Genomic DNA, 15,472 nt, shown 5'->3' with positions numbered 1-15,472 from the left:
TTTATTTCTCTCTTGTTAGGTATTTTGATATATTGTACATTGTTGACATTCAAATGACAGGTATATTAATAGTGCTGTTCTCAGTGGCCCAATTCCTTCAACATTCGTAAATCTACAGAAATTGAAAATAGTGTAATGCCTCCTGTTTCTTAGCAAATTGTCTATTTATTTTCCTTGCAGTTATTTTTTTATTAATGCAAATATTGTAGCGAAGCTGCTTGAGCTAATGATTTTGGCTTCATTTACAGGTGGGCTTCAGACAACCTATTTACTGGAAAGATACCTGACCTCATATGCAATTGGACGGAACTTACTGACCTGTAAATATTTATATAAGATTTTCCTTTCTCAATGTTTGTTAGCTGCGGACATACTCACATGAGTTCATGTTTAGTTTTTATGGAAGTGAGAAAAAAAAAAGAGAAAATGGTAAACACTGGATATTTTATGCTTAGGTTCTACGTTGTTAAAATTGGAAGTCAGACACACGTTCCAGACCCTAAAACGACTAGTTGAGACTGGTTGGCCGAAGTCAGCCTAAGTCGACTGAATAAAAGCAAATAATATATGTCTGTATATATATATATATATATATATATATATGGTGTGTGTGTGTGCGAGAGAGAGAGAGAGAGAGAGACCTAGTCTGGCAAACCAACTAGTGACTGGTTTGTCAACACTTATCAGTTGAAACTCACTCCACAGAACTAGTCAGCTGAGTAGTCAAGGACTCAAGATTTTGACTACTAAGCTTAGATTAGTTTTTCTGTTTATGCATATACATAATGTGGTAATGACTTAATTAATGGGTCTTGGGAAAAGCCCATTAGGAACTGTGTGCTAGGTCTTTCAAAGGAAAAGGTTAAGCATATCTCAGCAGGCTGCTTGGAGCTAATGCAATCCTGGTTAGCTCATAGACTTTGTTGGTATGATTTATTCAATGGCAAATAACAACTTAGTATAAGTTAACTATTCATGGTTCCATTTCCTGCTGATCTTGTTATCATTTTTAAGTTAATCTAAGTTGTCACTCTAGCACTCAAGTTGGAATATGGAATATATAAATAGGATATATAGTTGTATTTTGAGTTTGGTGCTGAAGGAGCAGGGGGTACCAAAGGGTGAGGTTCACCCCACCTACTACATTGGTGCTATCATGTAGCGTAGATATTGCACTTTCAACTGCATCTAGTTGTCAAAACTGCGACCCACATGAATCAGGATGTGAATTGTTAAACGACAGAGAGGTACAAAAATAAATGTGGTTTATAAGTTCACTTGCTAATTGTACTTATCTGTTCACTTTTTGTTTTCTTTGTCAAGGGATGTCTCTGCTAGCAGTATGTTAGCAACAGTTCCTGATCAGTCTCACTGGAACAATATGTATAGAGATTGGTTGACAAAGGGGTCACAAATTCTGTTAATATAAAGCTAAAGCACCAAAGAAAGAAATCATCAGAAATGCTCATTGATTTCCATTGGTGGATTATGCCACTGTTATGTGTTCATCGTTCACAATAGTGTGTGTGTGCATATATATATATATGAAACTAGACTTAGAGTTAGAGCTGTCCATTTAGAAGGTATATGTTTCAAGCATGGTTGCAAGCACTGTCATAAATATCGCGTTTTATTTGAAAAAAACGCGATAAATACATTAAACATAATTCAGCCATATAAATGTCAATAAAACATGTCTTTTTGATAAAGATGCCATAAAATAAAAAAATGCAAAAAAGATGCATTTTTTTACTGGATGTTAGATTTTTTTCTAAGTGTTCAGCCAAACCACGAGTTTCTACTTTTAAATGTATTAAATAAGAGAGAGAGGTGATTAACCATAAAATCAAGCATAATAAAGAAGAGAGAGTGCTAAAAGGTGCATGTAGTAATAAAGATTAATTATGTAATAAAGAGGAGAGACAGATAGCTTACAGAAAATTAGATGCAAGAAAGAAGAGGGGGAGAGAGAGTCCAACTGCTCCTACAAAACCCTAACCCATAGCATTAACTCTTTCATTAACTCAACCTTCAGATCATGTGGTTGAGTAAATTGGGTCTAGCATGGGGGCCAACCAAATTTATTAGTTTTAAGTCCTACAGATGGCTATTATTTGCTTTTAATATACTATTTTTCATCCACTTCCTATCATGTTTATGTTTTGTCTAATCATTTTTCAATGTCTTTTATTAATTTTTTTTATTAATTTTACTTTTGCCTAATTTTTAGGATCTTTTAATTTATTAAAGAATTCCGGACATTTTCTTGATATATATAATTTTGCCATATTATACCCGAGAAATAACTCGCCGTATAATACCCATACACGATATATGTGACAATGGTTGCAAGTATTGCTAATATTTTGATGTTTGTAAATATTGCCATATTATCGTCATTCAGAAGCCATAAAACAATATTGATAAAATGATCATAATATTTTGAAATATCACCAGAAACAAAAATATCACAATATTATATTTATCCCTGAGATTTTTGAAAAAACCCAAGTTTATTAAGCAGGTGATTTTTTTTATATTTTCAAAGAAAAGTCCCTATTTATTTCTTTATATTTAGGATACTAGATAACTGGTAATCTAATTTTATGTTATTTTTTCATTTTCCAAGTTCCAAAAGTTATGAGATTTTCCTATTTTCATGATAAGTTGATAACCCTCTCCAAGAACTTGTTGAGCATTATAACATAATTTTTTTCGGTAGTATACCTTACTTTGTCCTATTATACTTTAAACAGGAAATTCTAGCAACCACAGCGAAGCAGTTGGCTGTGCTTATATGCACTAATAAATCTTGGCCTCTCAGCACATCACAACTATCTAATGATATGCATACCACAAACAAGGAAACAATGAGGTCTCCAATAAGATCCTAGGAAGCCGTCAGTAAAGGGACAAGCATGGACATTGAAGGAAGTAGTGAGGAGGAACCTATAAGATCCTTTAATTTTTCATCATGCATCTCGTTTTAAATGATCCAACAGTATGACATGCACTTTTCAATACTTACAAGAGGTTAAGAGCCACTAAAATCACACACATTACCATCTCTTCCTTTCATCTTTCAGATACGTGCTCCTTTTTTTGTGTCGTGTCAGAATCTTTGGATATGTAAGGATAGCTGGTTTTTGTATTATTCTAAGGAATCATGTACATGTATTTCTGCTTTTTGTATTGTCTATTTTTTTGCCTTTATAAGCTGTCAAATTGTTTAAAACTAATTCATATGGGTGCATATATTCTCTTTGCCTGTGTAAGCTGAAGTTCGTTCTAAATTTCAGAATATATATTTATCTGCAGAGGTTTATAATGCTTCCATTTTTGCAATGAACAGCATGAGTTCCTAGTTGTACAAAGCATGCTGGTCATGTAAACATTGTCTAGATATATTTTTTTCTGGTTCAGACCATCATGATAAGATGAAGAAGTGGGCAGTGGGCACAGTTTTTTTTTTTTTTAATCAGTACCTTTTTTTTATCCATATCTCTTTTCTTCTCCAACTTCCCTGAGATTGTTGCTATTTTTATATTACCATTTCAATTGACCTTTCCCAGGATTGATATCCAGGAATGTATTTTTGTTCTCAACCAATGGTATAATTCAAATGATATTAAGCATCCAATTATTAATGCAGGAGGCTTGAAGGGAGCTTTTCACAGGGTCCAATACCATCAGGGTTCTCTAATTTAACATCAATGATAAATCTGTTAGTATTTCTCAATTTGTTTGGTTGCTAGATCTTCTGTTGGTATTGTTTCACTAATTCCCCATTTTTGGGAGATGATGTAGGCGTATAAGTGATCTGTCAAATGGGAGCTCTTCCTTATCATTTATTAGAAATATGAAATCTCTAAGCACTTTGTAAGTTTTTCCACAGATGTCAATCATGAGCCACAAAATCTTGTTCAGTTTCTTCTTTGAGACATTTGTTGCTTGTTTCATACAGAGTATTGAGAAATGTCAAGCTGTCTGGCAGTATTCCAACTGATATTTGGAGTTATCAAGAATTGAAGCATTTGTAAGCAATCTTGAAGCTGTTATCTCATGATTGTTAGTGATTCTGTTTTGCTTCTAAGTTTAGTTTCCTTTTAATTTTATCAATGCATCTTCCTTGTTTGACTAATGGCAGGTCTAATTTCTATGTGCTTGGTGATAACTGCATATTACATGCATATATACATTAGAGAAATACAGGCTTATATGCATGCATATACACGTAAGAACACACGTGCACACATATATGGAAAATAAAATGACTTGGTTACAGAACTTGATTATGACACTGTTCAAGATTGTTCTTAGCACTTGCGCAAAAGTAAATTGCAAAATATGGAAGATCCTAGCAGTATTGTGAATATAATAACATTGCAAGACTTAGATCCTTCCTTCATGGGTCCCACTAAATTGGTATGGAGCATCTCTCACCTGGAGTTCGACCATGCATCAATTTCGCCTTACTGCCACCTTTGTATGATTGTCCGGTCAAGTCTCTTCTTTAGGATTCAGTGATTTCTCTCTCTCTCTCTCTCTCTCTCTCTTCCTTCCCCCTCAGGTGCAGATATGCACTCTCAGATATGCTTGGGTTACCTCTGAACTAAGAAATAATTAGAAAAGACCCAAGCCTATATCTGCTCTTGTATTCCACGTTTCTTATTTAAATGAGAATGCTAGTATTACTTTTTATCCACCTTTAATCTATAAGAACCTGTCTCCCTTTATCTAACCTCAATGTGTAAGCGGATACTTTTTAGTCCACTTGGGCCACTTGAAGGTTCTGGAAAAATAAGTTGTTACATTATGCTAATTTCATATTGATTTCTAGTTGCTTCTAATTTGCAGCATAGAGTTCAAGTTTCATTAAATATGAATTTCAAAGTGGTAATTTATAAAATATTGGGTTTTGGTAACTTATAAAATATTGGGTTTTCTTTTTTGCTTTCACAGGGACCTCAGTTTCAATAACCTAAACGGTCAAATTCCAAGCTCCCTCCTCAATATGAATTCACTTTCCAACTTGTAAGCAAATTTTGCAATCTACTATTTGGTTGTTGGATATTTTTCTTCTACTGAAGAAGCAACATTTGATTCTTACTTCATGTGATTGGGTTTTGTCATACAGGTACCTTGGAAGCAACCTTTTATCTGGTTTAATACCATCCACAAAAAGTTCAAATCTTCTCAATGTGTATGTGCAGATGTCCATGAAATTTCCATTTTATATGCGTAACTAGTTACATTGAGTTTGACTTCCCAATGAAGAGGTATATTTAATGAAAAAATGTGGCAAAATTATCAACTGAAGGAGCATGATGAACCCTCCTCTTATGAAAGAATTTAAGACTTTGTTGACCAAAGCTACATTCCATGACTCAAAAGTATGCAAATTCGCTTCCAGTCCACTGTCCACTTGTATATCTAATGTCTTAGTTTTTGTTGGTTTTGGTTCCGATCTTTTGGTACTTTTACTTCAGAGCTCTGACCTAGAAAGTATTTAACCTGGTAAATTCATGCATAATGCTTTCCTATATTTGGTAGCACTTATGTTTGCAAAATATTACCATGCACACGGAATTGATAATGCAACTCATTCTCAACACCATATTTGTCATTGGCAACACAATGCTTTGCTTTGGTTTCATTTTCCGGCACAAAAATAAGAATGGTCATTATGCTTCCCCTTTTACGTGGTTAAACATTACCTGAAACTCAAGGGGATATCCAGAACACCTATGGGGTTTGCAGCTCCGTAAATTTGGATCATGCTTTTCCAGTACAGGGAGACCAAGTTTCCATGTGACTGCAGGGCTCCAAACAAAGTGTATGCGTTCTTGTCATAAAGTAACTGTTGCAAGGTTGCCCTTTTCATCTTTATATATTTTATGGCTTTTATCTTATTGCTGTGACATTAAAAATCAAAACATCTTTTAAGGTGTAAATGTAAGATGAAACAACTTGAGACAAATCAATGACAGGTTATCCACATTGCTCATGTTGTTGGCCGGTAAGATTCACATTTGTTACTGAAGACAAGCTAAAGTACATTACTGATGTAATATGAATTTATGAACTAATCATAATTCAAAGTATGAGACTGTGGTGGAGTCTTGCTTTCACATTTTGGGGATTCCAAGAATGGTGTTTGTTATTTTGCCTGCAGATGCAAGTAAGAAACAAGGAAAGTAAAGCTGAAAGAAAATCTCGTTATTGATCATTCGGCAGTTACCATTGTTCTTGTTTTCCCATTCAAACTTCTTTAATGTTTTAATTTTCATTCTGAGATGATTCATGTATCATTCGCCTTGAATACCATTCTTTATATTTATAAAATGAAGCTCATGGCCAACTTTGTCTTGAAAGTTTGAAAATTACTAAGTGTATTGGTTATGTACTGTTTCCTTATAAATACGCATCAATCTCGTGTGCTGACAGAGACTTGTCATACAACAATTTATCTGGAAGCCTTCCTTCTTGGTTGGGTGAAAACAATTTGAAAATGTAAGGCATTCTTAATTTTAATAGTTTGACATTTTTTGAGTTTTCTCACATACTTACCAATCTAAATTCTGATATTTTGATTACAAATCCTCCTCTGAATGCAGTAATTTGGTTGGAAACTCCTTGGTCATTGATAGTTCTAACAACAGGTGTGGTATAGATACAACTGATTTATGGCTGTTTCAGCAGTAGTGATGCATGTCTATTATAACATTGACCAATTTGTGTTTATTTTCTTATTAAGTCATATTATATTAATAGATGTGATAGTTAATATCAGAAAAGTGTTGTGGACACAGTGGTTTGCCTGCTGGATTGATGTGTCTTCAACGGGACTTCTCATGCAACAAAAATCCTCCTATTTGTAAGTTATCCGTTTTGTTTTTGGACCTTATGTAGTCAAGTTTCCTTCCTAAAAAATCTTAATCAGTTTGATTTTGAATGATGGCATCTTAACGGCTCCATTCTTAGTGGTATCAGTGGCACCAGAGCATCAGCAGCAGTATTTCAACAGTATCTGATTGTTTAATATGTGGAAAGAGTTTTTATGGACTAGCATTTCAAGAAATGTGAGGCAAAAAAATGTGAGACATGCTTAATAAAACATCTTAATCATACTTATGGCATCAATATTGAACAACTGAAGCAAAAGATGTGGTTTTTACTGTTAACTGACAGAATTTATTAGAAGGCAATTTTGACACTGATATTGTGAATATCAATGCTAAAGGTGATACACTCTGTAAGCCAATGTTGTATAACCCAGTGAGTTGGGACTTGACTCATTCATTCTTGACTAGTGACACAGTGGGTCAGCTTGGTGACGGGCTGAGTTTTGTTAACTATTGTTTTTAAAGAAAAAGAACAATATATAACTTGTCATTTAAACGTAAAAAAGTTGTAAAAGGACTTGAATACAAGTATAATTCATATCATCAAGTAATAATTAAGTTACATTATCTCTTTTGATAACAAGAAATTGATAACAGGATCTATCATTTCATATTTCCAAAAAAAAAAAAAAACTGTGGCAAGAATCAAAATATCAAAGAAACACAGGTCAATAAAAATCAAACGCTAAGATTAATATATTCAATATTTTCAACTATCTAGTGGTTAACAAATTCGACATGTATGTTAATATTATATAAAACTAAAAATTCAAAAGTAAAAAGTCCAGTGTCCTAAAACTTGAAATAAATACACCATACAAGAAGTTAAGCCTAATTAATTTTACCTTTGTATTTGTAATTTGTAAATTTAATGAATGAACAATAATTCTAAATTCCTATACTTCATTAAGTGAGAAGATTTATGTCAAAACGTAAATAATTAATAAACAAATGACACTGTTAATTACAAAATACAAAATTTATCACTTGACTACACCGAGTCAAAAGAGTTTTGGCTGAGTAATGGCCAAGTCAGGCAGAGTTAAGTTCAGTTATGGTTGAGTCAAGCTGAGTTTCAACAAAAACCGTGGCCCTTTATTGGGTTGACCCAGTAGAGGGCTGAGTCAAACCAAGTCAACAAGCTGACTCGGTGAGTTTGTAAACATTGTTGTAAACAATATGGTTGATTACCAATTGAGCTTTATTGTACTTGTTATGGTCATATTCTTTTTTTTTTTTTAACAGGTAGCCAATATTCTAAGTAGAAGTTGTACCATGCTTTGGTAAATGCTAGCATTTTCAAGAACATCAGCATACTCAATCAGCACTCATGCTTCCTTAACACAGTTACAACAATAAAGAACAATATTTTCACCAGCAGGATTATTTGGTTCAGTATTATGTTACAACTATGGACTTCTGACTATTATACTAGCTCTGAATAAGACTCAAATATACATATTAGTACAGTGGATCTAAAAGTGAATAAGACGTTCATAGATGAACTGTCCGTATCAGGCAAAATTTCTTGGTAGGCTTCCTCATATGCCTGCTGCATTTAATCTTGATTTCTTTGTAAAGATTATGTCATCTCTTTACTTCTGTTTCATCCTTAGAAATTTCCTTTGATCTTAAAATGTTTTGAGAAAGACATGATCTCATGTCAGTTCTTTTATAAGATAAAAGACAGCATTTTAAAACTCACTGAGTCAGATCGTTGGCTTGGCTTGGTCCCCTACCAGCTCAACCTAGTAGGATTACTTGTTTGTGCACAAAACTCGGTGTGACTCAGAAAAGACTTGTTTGACTCGACCAAGTCACTGAAAAAGTGACTACAACAGTCACAAGAACAGACACCTGAGCACTAAGGCCACATAGAAGAAGAATATCTTATTGAATTACTGAATCTGCTGCAAATCTACAGCTAACATTGAAGATTAAATAGTGCTATATATATAGGCAAAAAATAATAGGAAAAGAATCTTTCTCTCTCTCTCTCTCACACACACACACACACATTCATATTGATGAGGCCTCTCTCTCTTTTCATTTTTGGCATCCCTCCTTTTCACTTCATGTGAGTTTACAAACTAACAGAAATAAGTAAACAAAAAAATAATAATAATTAGTTAAATGTGGTTTTTATTAGAAAAGAAGTGGGCAGAACTCGGCCGAGTCATTGAGTTGACCCACTGAGTTAGCAAATCATTAATGGATGCTTCGAGCCCTAAGTCAACTTGTTTCAAAACATTGGTAAAAAAGTGATAATTCCTTTCATTTATTGCTTATCTATTCCTTTTGCAGAACTAGGTTAGCCCATTACTTGTCTTTTGTCCTACGCATGACTTTCCCCTCCAATAGGAAAACTGATTTTCTAATGCAAATTATTAACCATTTTCTTGAAGGCCTAACATATGAATTGCTTGACAAGAATTTACCTGCTTATGAAAAAACTGGCTCTTTTTGGGACCATGGGTTCTCTTCATAAAATGTAAGACCATCTGCCTAAATTTGCAGATTCTTCATTTGCAATTAAATGTGGTGGTCCGCAAATTACATCTTCAACTGGCATAGTGTTTGATGGAGAGAATGAGGATCTTGGTGCTTCATCATATTATATGATCAACACAGAGAGATGGGCAGTGAGTAACAATGGGATGTTTCTTGATAACAATAATGCTCAGTTTACGCAGAACAGCTCATCACAATTTACCAACACATCAGATTCGAACTTATTCCAAACTGCAAGGCTATCTCCAGTTTCATTGCGATATTATGGACTTGGCCTCCAAAACGGAAACTACACAGTGAATCTTCTATTTGCTGAATCAGCTTTCCCAGATTCACCTATTTGGCAAAGTGTTGGAAGGCGTATTTTTGATATTTATGTTCAAGTATGTATCATGAATAATGTTAACTCTCTCTCTCCCCCCACCCCTTTTTCCTTATATATGATTTATAGTGTATGTTAGAAATTACCCAAGTTTCCTATAATTAAGATGGAAATCTTAGTTTGAAGCTCTATCTTTTGAAGGGAAACTTGGTGCTTAAAGATTTTGACATAAGAAGGCAGGCAGGTGGAGTTTCATTTAGAGCTGTTTCATTGAACTTTACAGCCAATGTATCTCATAACTTCCTTGAAATTCACCTTTACTGGGCTGGAAAGGGAACGTGCTGCATCCCTGCTCAAGGAACTTATGGGCCATCTATTTCAGCAATTAGTGTTACTCCAGGTAATTTATGGAAATGTAGGGAGCTCAATTGTAGTAGAAAATGTCATTTTTGGAAATTTCTGAGTGTCATATCATGATGCAGATTTTGTGCCAACTGTTTGCAATCGCCCACCAGGCATGTGCTCCAGAAAGAAAAAGGCAATGAGTTCTGTCATCGGAATTTCTGTTGCCGCTGCAGTGGTTATAATTATTTTCCTTGTGGTAATTTTTGTTTTGCGACAGAGAAAAAGGAGGCTCCTCCTACAAAATGCAAATGCAGGTAATATGATTAAAACTTTGACTAGGGATTGAATCTTTCGCTAAGGAGTAAGGATAATCAATCTGAACAGGTGCATCCTACAAATATTAGATAGTAAGGCATGCAGAGTAAGCTTGTTATCGAGTTGCACAAGTCAATGCTTTAAGTAATGCATCCATGTATGCTAAATTTCTTTACACTAAGGATGCGTGGTTGTTCTGCAATCTGACTTCTTACTTGTGAATCAGAGCTCTCAGGAACAGGTGTGAAACCAAATATATTTAGCTATGCTGAACTACAGGCTGCAACAAACGATTTCAATGCTGCAAACAAGTTAGGAGAGGGGGGATTTGGACCAGTATATCAGGTACATAGGTCACAACAGGCTTATTTGCGTGAAAGTGCATAAGGATGCATAAACACTTGAGTGGAAGCTACCCTATAGTCATTACTTCGCATTCTAGAAGTGATCCTATGTGCATAGCTTATCACTTATTTTCATGCTTGCACCAACTTCAGTGGTTTTCTGAAACTAAAAGAAACAGAAAAATGGAGGCCATGCTGGCTCATGAGAGACTCTGCTGGTTTGTTAGTTCCATCCTTACTAAAAAAACAAATAAATGCCAAAAAGTAATAATAGAATAATTTTCGTTAATGCTAGAATATAGCAGAGATTAAATCGAATGTGACTAATAAATAACGGAAATATCTAGAAGGATAAGCTTTATAAAAGGATATTTAGCCCCAGGATGGTCAACTGCCAGTCTTGTCAATGTGTATATATAGGTAAGGCTGGGCATCGGGCCGTGTACCTAATGGGTACCCGGTACTCGGCCCAATCGGGCCGGGGTTTGGGCCTGAAAAGAGCATACGGGGCCGGCCTGATAACTTAATGAGCAGGCTCAGGTTGGCCCGACGATATGTTTTTTTTACTTTATTATGAATAATTATATTTATGTATTATTTTATATTTAAAAGTATATTTTTCATTTTAACGGGGCTGAGCTGGGCCAAGCCCGGGCTTGGGTTCTAGGTGTCAAGCCGGCCTGGCCGGGTGCCCAGGCCTATATATAAGCATGTCATTTGCTTCTTTCCTCACTTGCACTGTGGAACTGAAAGATAGATGACTTGACTGATCAGAACAATTAGGGTTGCCATTAAGTTGGTTATTGTTGTCTGCTCCAAGATGTCAGATCCTGTCCCACTCAATGCCAACTCCATTGAGTTCTGCCATTGGCATTCATACATTTTGAACTTGTCCTTTGAATTTTACGTTGATAAATCTAGTAATTATATGTTAACCTAATGCCAAAGCTTGCTTTGATAAGAAAGAAGAAAGGGGCTTTTATCTCATACAAATACTCCTGTAGTTGCATGTGTGCTTTTGTTGGTGTCATCAATCCTAATTACCAAAAACCTAAGCTACTCTGCTGCACAGGGCACACTTTCAGATGGGAGGGTTGTGGCTGTGAAGCAACTTTCAGCAGCATCACTTCAAGGAAAGAGTCAGTTCCTCACTGAAATCGCGACCATTTCTGCAGTGAAACACAGAAACCTTGTGAAGTTGCATGGATGTTGCCTCGAGGGGGATAAATATCTCCTAGTCTATGAGTATCTTGAAAACAAAAGCCTTGATCAAGTTCTCTTTGGTACGTATTTCATGCAAGTTGGGACATCTTCTGCCTATTGCTCTGGACCAACACATCGATAATTTTTTGTGGATTTGTATTAGAAAGTAGCATGAGTAAGTTTGTCTACACAGAGTCGTTTCTATGCTAGTGCTTTCATTTACCATCTAACATGCATGCATTACCATACTCATATATGGAACTAATGAACATAGTTAGCACGGGTAAATGACACCTTTCTTATCATCGAAATACTCTCTGTTTCTGCACCAATTGAACCTTGAGAACTAGGAGAATTTGGTGACATTCCGCAAAAATAAATCCATTGATCAGAATGATCAACTTTGAACATGCTTGAGTGCTGATTCCTGAAAGGTATGACCACTTCAAAGGCTGATGGCTCCAATCACTTTGCATGTGGTCACAATTCTAATATTTCTTTGATTGAAATGATTACCAAGAGCCCTATTGGCTTGCCTTTTAAATGTTTGCTAACACCAATTCGATGTTTTTTCCATAAAGGAAACAAGGGACTGAATTTGAATTGGCCTGCTCGCTTTCGCATCTGCTTGGGAACCGCTCGAGCACTTGCTTATCTTCATGAAGGGTCTGGGGTAAAAATTGTACATAGGGATGTCAAAGCAAGCAATATTCTACTTGACGCTGAGCTTAATCCAAAAATTTCTGATTTTGGTATGGCCAAGCTTTACGATGATACCAAATCACACCTTAGCACAAGAGTTGCAGGAACAGTGTAAGTTCTTTCTTTGTCCTCTTTGAAATATTCAATTCAAATTTTTTGCCTTCGAAAGTAAATTTCCCTTCATCTATCTCATCATCTATACTTTTGGAAACTTTTGAAGTGGATATCTTGCACCAGAATATGCAATGCGTGGGCATTTAACTGAAAAGGCTGATGTGTACGGATTTGGGGTTCTCGCTCTTGAGATTATTAGTGGAAGGCCTAATGCAGACACTAGCTTAGACCAAAAGGAGATATATCTTCTGGAATGGGTAAGGGTCACCTAGAGACATTTTCTGCTGTTTCTCCAATGCCATCCTCTTTCGGTTCTTCTTTCCTTTGTTTTTTAAAAAAAATTATAAGTCATTTTCTTGAAAATAATGGCTCCTTTAAAAATGTTCAAGAAATTAAAACAACAAATGGAGAGTACCATGATTTAGCCCATATTGTTCGGTGAGTTCTTTATAATGGTTTACAATTTTGCAGGCCTGGCATTTGCATGAGAACAATAGCCACTTGAAATTGGTGGATCCAACTCTGACTGTATACGATGAAGAAGAAGTTCTCCGAGTGATTAGGGTTGCACTTTTGTGCACACAAGCATCGCCATCACTACGTCCACGCATGTCTCGTGCCGTTGCCATGTTGTCAGGTGACATAGAAATGAGCGCTGCAACATCAAGGCCTGCATATCTTACTGATTGGCACTTCAAGGATATAAGCAGCACATTTGATACCGATGCATCCACATCCAAGATGACTGCAACCACAGGTTCTGATAACTACCAAACTACACCAGTAACCACAAGTACGATAGCCGAGGGAAGTCACTCGCCCTACAGTGATACACATCCAATATTTCAACATTCACGAAGCATTGGAGACGATGATGTCCATGAAATAAGGTTTTAAATTTTTAATCGATATATATATATCATAGAAGTTAGATATGGACAGTTTTTAGTTTCTTTCATCATCTGTGCTCTTTTTATTATTGTATTTTTGTACCATATGAAAATGAACGAGTGCTGGTTTAGCCTTTTTGAATGAAATGGAGACTGTAGAGGATGTGTCAAACTGCTTACATAAGAGGCATTTTTATCATGTCTATAACATCACAAACACGGGAACATATTTGAGAATAGTTCGGTAATCTAGGATTATGAGAAAGGTTGAGGACCATCTGTACCTAAATGTTTTTACTATTCTTTGGAACACCATTAGTATGGGGGAAGGACTGAAAATTTCAAGAAATCTTCAAGGACTTAAATTTCTAGATTCCCTGCTGACAGTTGTTCTGTTTCATATCCCTTTTAGGTTGTCATGCTAAAGCCAGCTATGGTGCAGGTTAGGATATGCCATATTTCACATTCTAGTTGGTTCTAGCGTGGGTTATCAAGTTGATACCCGAGTCAAGTTCAACACCGATACCTGTATATAGATACGCCCGGATGCGTGTTATTCCTTCAGACAAGTAGGTTATAATGGTCTGAGTGCGTGTTGTTGAGCATGAAGATAGCCTTAGATTAAAGATTTTGAAAAATTTTTAGGCACTTACATGATCATGCGTCGCACTATTAGTTTTCTTGGTCGTGTATCATTTTTTTGTAGTTTGAACAGAAGCTGCAGCAAGGTGCAGGAATCTGCCATATCAAGCACATAGATCGTTTTTGGGTCAAATTATCATAGTTATTACAGTTAGTATTGGAGTTGGGAATTTATATTGAACACTGCATATGTGAGGGATGGACGTGAAAACAATTATTAATTGAAGACTGGGGCAGACCTAGAATTTTGGTCTTCTGAAGCCGAACAATCAAAGGACCGGCTGTAAGAAGGGCCAACATTAAAGGGGAACAAAGTGAAACTTTTGGAAATTTGAACATGTAAATTTGAACGTGAGGCCTATTTGATGGGAGATTTCCATGCATACACAAAAGAATATGCCTTAAACATGATCATATTCATGCTAAATCACTGAATTGAAACTTTAACTGTACCGGAAGCATACCTGAATCCATCTGAATGGCACAGACGGTAGATGGTAGTAGGATCTTCTAGGATCTGTGCAGCGTACGTACGGTCTCTTTCAGATGGAGAAGAAACAACCCTAGAAACAATGTTTCAAGCAACCGTTGCACGACCTTAGGGACCACTACCCTTTTATATTATGAGCAATTACGGATTCAACTCATCAAAGAATCCATAATTGCGTACAGGTATCTATATATTATAAAATTGTCTCATACCATATAAAATGACGTAATATCCCCAAATGTAATCACTTAAGTGGATATTTACATTAAGAAAGTCATCATGTCTGAAATTTTTCATTGACATATGTCGGTCCACCAAATGATCCTTACAATCTCCCACTTAGGTCAAATATATCTTTATACATTTAGACATTACATAAAACCTTAGGAGTTCATAACTGCTATCTTATTAAACGTCATTTTCACCAATCTCGTCTATGATCTTATCAACACAGAACCAAAGCGGCTTTCGCTATATTAAAATTAGCTAAACCTTCCATGATCACAAATGTTGGCACAATCAATGACATAAATCTAATATGGATGTATAACATGAGAATTACATGTAATGTGGATTACAACATGTCTATTCTCAACTGGTCATACTTTAAAACTTTATGGAGATCAAAAACATAAACACAGAATGAAACCAAAGAACTTTAAACTATATTCTGTAGAAAACTGAATATA

At 35.5% G+C, this 15,472-nt stretch overlaps 1 protein-coding gene across 1 annotated transcript in view; it reads left to right on the top strand.

The window, feature by feature from the left end:
- The window catches only part of LOC116267566 (probable LRR receptor-like serine/threonine-protein kinase At1g56130), a 31,476-nt gene extending 17,707 nt beyond the window's left edge, over window positions 1-13,769 (top strand). Inside the window, exons 7-24 of the mRNA XM_031649370.2 lie at window positions 61-132; window positions 249-320; window positions 3,653-3,724; window positions 3,808-3,879; window positions 3,965-4,036; window positions 4,963-5,034; window positions 5,138-5,203; window positions 6,448-6,513; window positions 6,618-6,662; window positions 6,813-6,877; window positions 9,423-9,799; window positions 9,940-10,138; window positions 10,221-10,397; window positions 10,625-10,743; window positions 11,815-12,025; window positions 12,527-12,758; window positions 12,868-13,018; window positions 13,233-13,769. Of these exons, the coding sequence (XP_031505230.1) occupies window positions 61-132; window positions 249-320; window positions 3,653-3,724; window positions 3,808-3,879; window positions 3,965-4,036; window positions 4,963-5,034; window positions 5,138-5,203; window positions 6,448-6,513; window positions 6,618-6,662; window positions 6,813-6,877; window positions 9,423-9,799; window positions 9,940-10,138; window positions 10,221-10,397; window positions 10,625-10,743; window positions 11,815-12,025; window positions 12,527-12,758; window positions 12,868-13,018; window positions 13,233-13,658 (2,566 nt within the window). The 3' untranslated portion in view covers window positions 13,659-13,769. The remainder of the gene's footprint in view (window positions 1-60; window positions 133-248; window positions 321-3,652; window positions 3,725-3,807; window positions 3,880-3,964; window positions 4,037-4,962; window positions 5,035-5,137; window positions 5,204-6,447; window positions 6,514-6,617; window positions 6,663-6,812; window positions 6,878-9,422; window positions 9,800-9,939; window positions 10,139-10,220; window positions 10,398-10,624; window positions 10,744-11,814; window positions 12,026-12,526; window positions 12,759-12,867; window positions 13,019-13,232) is intronic.
- The last annotated feature ends 1,703 nt before the right edge of the window (window positions 13,770-15,472 follow it).

Source organism: Nymphaea colorata, chromosome 14, assembly GCF_008831285.2.
Source record: "Nymphaea colorata isolate Beijing-Zhang1983 chromosome 14, ASM883128v2, whole genome shotgun sequence".
Lineage (NCBI taxonomy): Eukaryota > Viridiplantae > Streptophyta > Magnoliopsida > Nymphaeales > Nymphaeaceae > Nymphaea > Nymphaea colorata.
Note: the sequence above shows the minus strand (reverse complement) of the source record. Positions and strands in the feature narration are given on the sequence as shown.